This window comes from Alligator sinensis, unplaced genomic scaffold (assembly GCF_000455745.1).
Source record: "Alligator sinensis unplaced genomic scaffold, ASM45574v1 scaffold1006_1, whole genome shotgun sequence".
In the NCBI taxonomy this organism is placed as follows: domain Eukaryota; kingdom Metazoa; phylum Chordata; order Crocodylia; family Alligatoridae; genus Alligator; species Alligator sinensis.
In genome coordinates this window covers 154,407-157,563 of record NW_005843279.1, presented here as the reverse complement: position 1 = coordinate 157,563, position 3,157 = coordinate 154,407, and the positions used below count along the sequence as shown (strand labels likewise).

Here is a 3,157-nt window from a genome sequence, read left to right as displayed (position 1 = left end):
AGGGACAGAAACCCGCCGGCTGGGCCGGGGCTGGGACACGGGATCGTTTCTCTCCTGCCCCTGCCGGTCACAGGCAGAGACGAGAGACCCTGGGGGCTCAGGAGAGCCCGGCAGAGGGTGTGAAGGGCAGAGCATGGATACAGTTCACCTCTCTCTGCACTGTCCACTGCCTGCCTTCAATCTCAGTCTGGTAAACCTTTCCCATGCTCATATTTTGGGGGCCATTTCCCAGAGAGACATTCCCACTCCAGCAAGAGACAGTCAAAGAAATATCAAATTTGGACCAGATCAGTCCGCGTGTCAGAAAGATTTGTTATGTCCCAGGCTTCAAGTGCAGGTCCAATTTCCCAAGTTTCCAGAGCTTACCCAAAAGGACCAGCCTAAGACATAGCAGATGAGAAAGAGCAAAATATATACACGAATAGGAAGTTTTTAAGGTAAAATGGAGAGATTATGTGTGGGGAAGAGGGAGTGAGGAAGCCATAAGCGACTTATGTAAATAGAAGGTAATTATGTTAAAAGTCAAGAAGTGTCCTTGGTGTCTTAATAAAGAGAGTTGGAGTATTGTTGGAGCTGCAAAGGTCCAAGAAATGTCCAGGAGGCAAGGATGTTTTGTAGTATCTTTTATTGGGTTGATTATATATTTGGAAGAGCTGTTGGATAAACTTTTTTGCATCAAGTGCCCTTTCTCTAATCAATGAGGAAAATGAAAGATTATATCATGATGGTTGGATGGAAAAGGAAAGCAACCCCCAAAACTACTGAAATTATAGCAGCTCACGCACTCTTCCAACTCATGTTAAGGGATTCCTTGGTGGGAAGGGCTCTGGTCCATCTGTCTGGGCCTGCAGCAAGTATGATCTAGAGGAGCTGTCCCCAGACAGTCCCTACAAGTTCAGAAAGATTTGTTATGTCCCAGGCTTCAAGTGCAGGTCCAATTTCCCAAGTTTCCAGAGCTTACCCAAAAGGACCAGCCTAAGACATAGCAGATGAGAAAGAGCAAAATATATACACGAATAGGAAGTTTTTAAGGTAAAATGGAGAGATTATGTGTGGGGAAGAGGGAGTGAGGAAGCCATAAGCGACTTATGTAAATAGAAGGTAATTATGTTAAAAGTGAAGAAGTGTCCTTGGTGTCTTAATAAAGAGAGTTGGAGTATTGTTGGAGCTGCAAAGGTCCAAGAAATGTCCAGGAGGCAAGGATGTTTTGTAGTATCTTTTATTGGGTTGATTAAATATTTGGAAGAGCTGTTGGATAAACTTTTTTGCATCAAGTGCCCTTTCTCTAATCAATGAGGAAAATGAAAGATTATATCATGATGGTTGGATGGAAAAGGAAAGCAACCCCCAAAACTACTGAAATTATAGCAGCTCACGCACTCTTCCAACTCATGTTAAGGGATTCCTTGGTGGGAAGGGCTCTGGTCCATCTGTCTGGGCCTGCAGCAAGTATGATCTAGAGGAGTAGTCCCCAGACAGTCCCTACAAGTCAGTGGCTGTTTCAAGAACTGCTGTGTCCCCAGCAGGGAACAATGGAAATAAAAGGAGAATCACATATTCTCATGGACAGGGTGGATTACTGTGAAGGAGAAACCTGGATGCTTCCTCTCCCTCATCACCACTCATTGTAATGACAAGGAAACGTTGGGGAAGAAAAAGGAGGAGGAAAGGAGTGAAAGCTATGGGAGAGTGAAGAGCCACACAGAGGAAGAGTTCACGAAGAGGAAGAGAGAGCAGTACAGGGTAGGAAGGAGACAACAGAGAGAAGCAAAGGGAAGGAAGCAGAGACATAGACAAAGACCTGAAGAACCAAAAAGTAGCAGTTTAGACAATGTTGTCTTGGTGTATGAATGTGCAAACAGGATCTCACACAACTCCTCCACTCAGCCACCCTGGCCAACTCCAGTCCCTTCCGACGCCCCTTTGTCCCGGTTTATTCAGCAAGCAGCTTCCTGCTCTGTCCTCTGACTTTCTGGTCAGCCTCAAGTCCCTTTTCATTGTTGTTCCACCCAAACTTATTCTGATCCTGGCCCCGCAATACTCAGCCCTTCCCACCTTTCCCCGTCATCTTTTCTCAATGAAGTGTCTTTCTCCCTAGCACCTTTATTATGGTGTATATTTTATTTTCTCCTTTCTCACTTCAGTTTGTTGCTTGACATACCCATATTATTCTTGCTCTCTCCTTGATTTAATCTTAATTCTTATTTTCCCCATTTCTGTATTTTGAGCTGTTCTTTCAGAGAAGAAAGTTCACTTTGCCCCTTTTCCACAGATCGTGACTTTGTCCTGCCTTGCCCATAACAGAGGCAATAAGGGAGGTAGGAAAAGCAGCAACTAGTGGTAGTGATAGAGCAGGCCCAGCCTGTGATAGTGTTTGGGGCACTTTGCTGGCTGTGTAGCCAGACATGGCAGAGAATTGGGGGGAAGGGGCAGATAAGGAGAAAGGGAGGAAGGACCACTCAGAAAGCTCTGTAGGAGACAGCCAAGAAAGCTCTGGAGGAGGAGGTGCAGTCCCATCCAGATCCATTACTGTCACAGGCTGCCACATCTCATGGTGTGCTTTGAAATGCATGAGGATGTGAGAGTCCTGCCATGAGGAGTGACATCTCCACCTACTGCCAGATTGGGATTGATCATATTGGCATGGGCACACATCACACTTAGGGCAGAAATACATTCCCCATCCTAGGCAGGTGCTCTGGCAGCTTGATGGGGCATGAAGGGCCCAATCCTGATCCCTTCAGGCCTTTGAGGGACCTGCCTGTTTTTTTCCCATGTATAGAGAGGCCTGGGGTGCATCACTGTAAGTGAGGAAAACAGTGTGTATCCTGGGGTGTAACAGTATTAATCTATTAAAGGATCTAAATCAATATGTTCCCAGTGGTAGGGAGACTTGGCAATTGTCATAATCTGAACATTGTACCTTTTCCCAAAGGTGGTGCATTTTGTCCCAGTCCTGAAAGCAACCACAGAATCAGACATGAGAACTCATTAGAAGAGATTTATAAACAAGGCATTATTGCATGCAATGTCACATTGGGTAAAATAGATCTAAAACTTCAGTGTGCCGTAATTAATAACCAAGACACAGACATTGTGATGGCTTCTCTGTCAGAGGACCACACACTTTTCAGTCTTTGATTTTTCTTGGATCACT

The 3,157-nt window shown here is 45.2% G+C and overlaps 1 protein-coding gene across 4 annotated transcripts in view; it reads right to left on the bottom strand.

The window, feature by feature from the left end:
* Positions 1–3,157, bottom strand: part of LOC112548564 (butyrophilin subfamily 1 member A1-like) — an 80,812-nt gene that overhangs the window by 52,023 nt on the left and 25,632 nt on the right. For 3 of the 4 annotated variants that reach the window (XM_025194701.1, XM_025194703.1, XM_025194700.1), the window contains one exon: positions 2,924–2,956. The exons of the other annotated variant lie outside the window; for it this stretch is intronic. In XM_025194701.1, the coding sequence (XP_025050486.1) occupies positions 2,924–2,956 (33 nt within the window). The remainder of the gene's footprint in view (positions 1–2,923; positions 2,957–3,157) is intronic. 4 annotated transcript variants of the gene reach the window in all.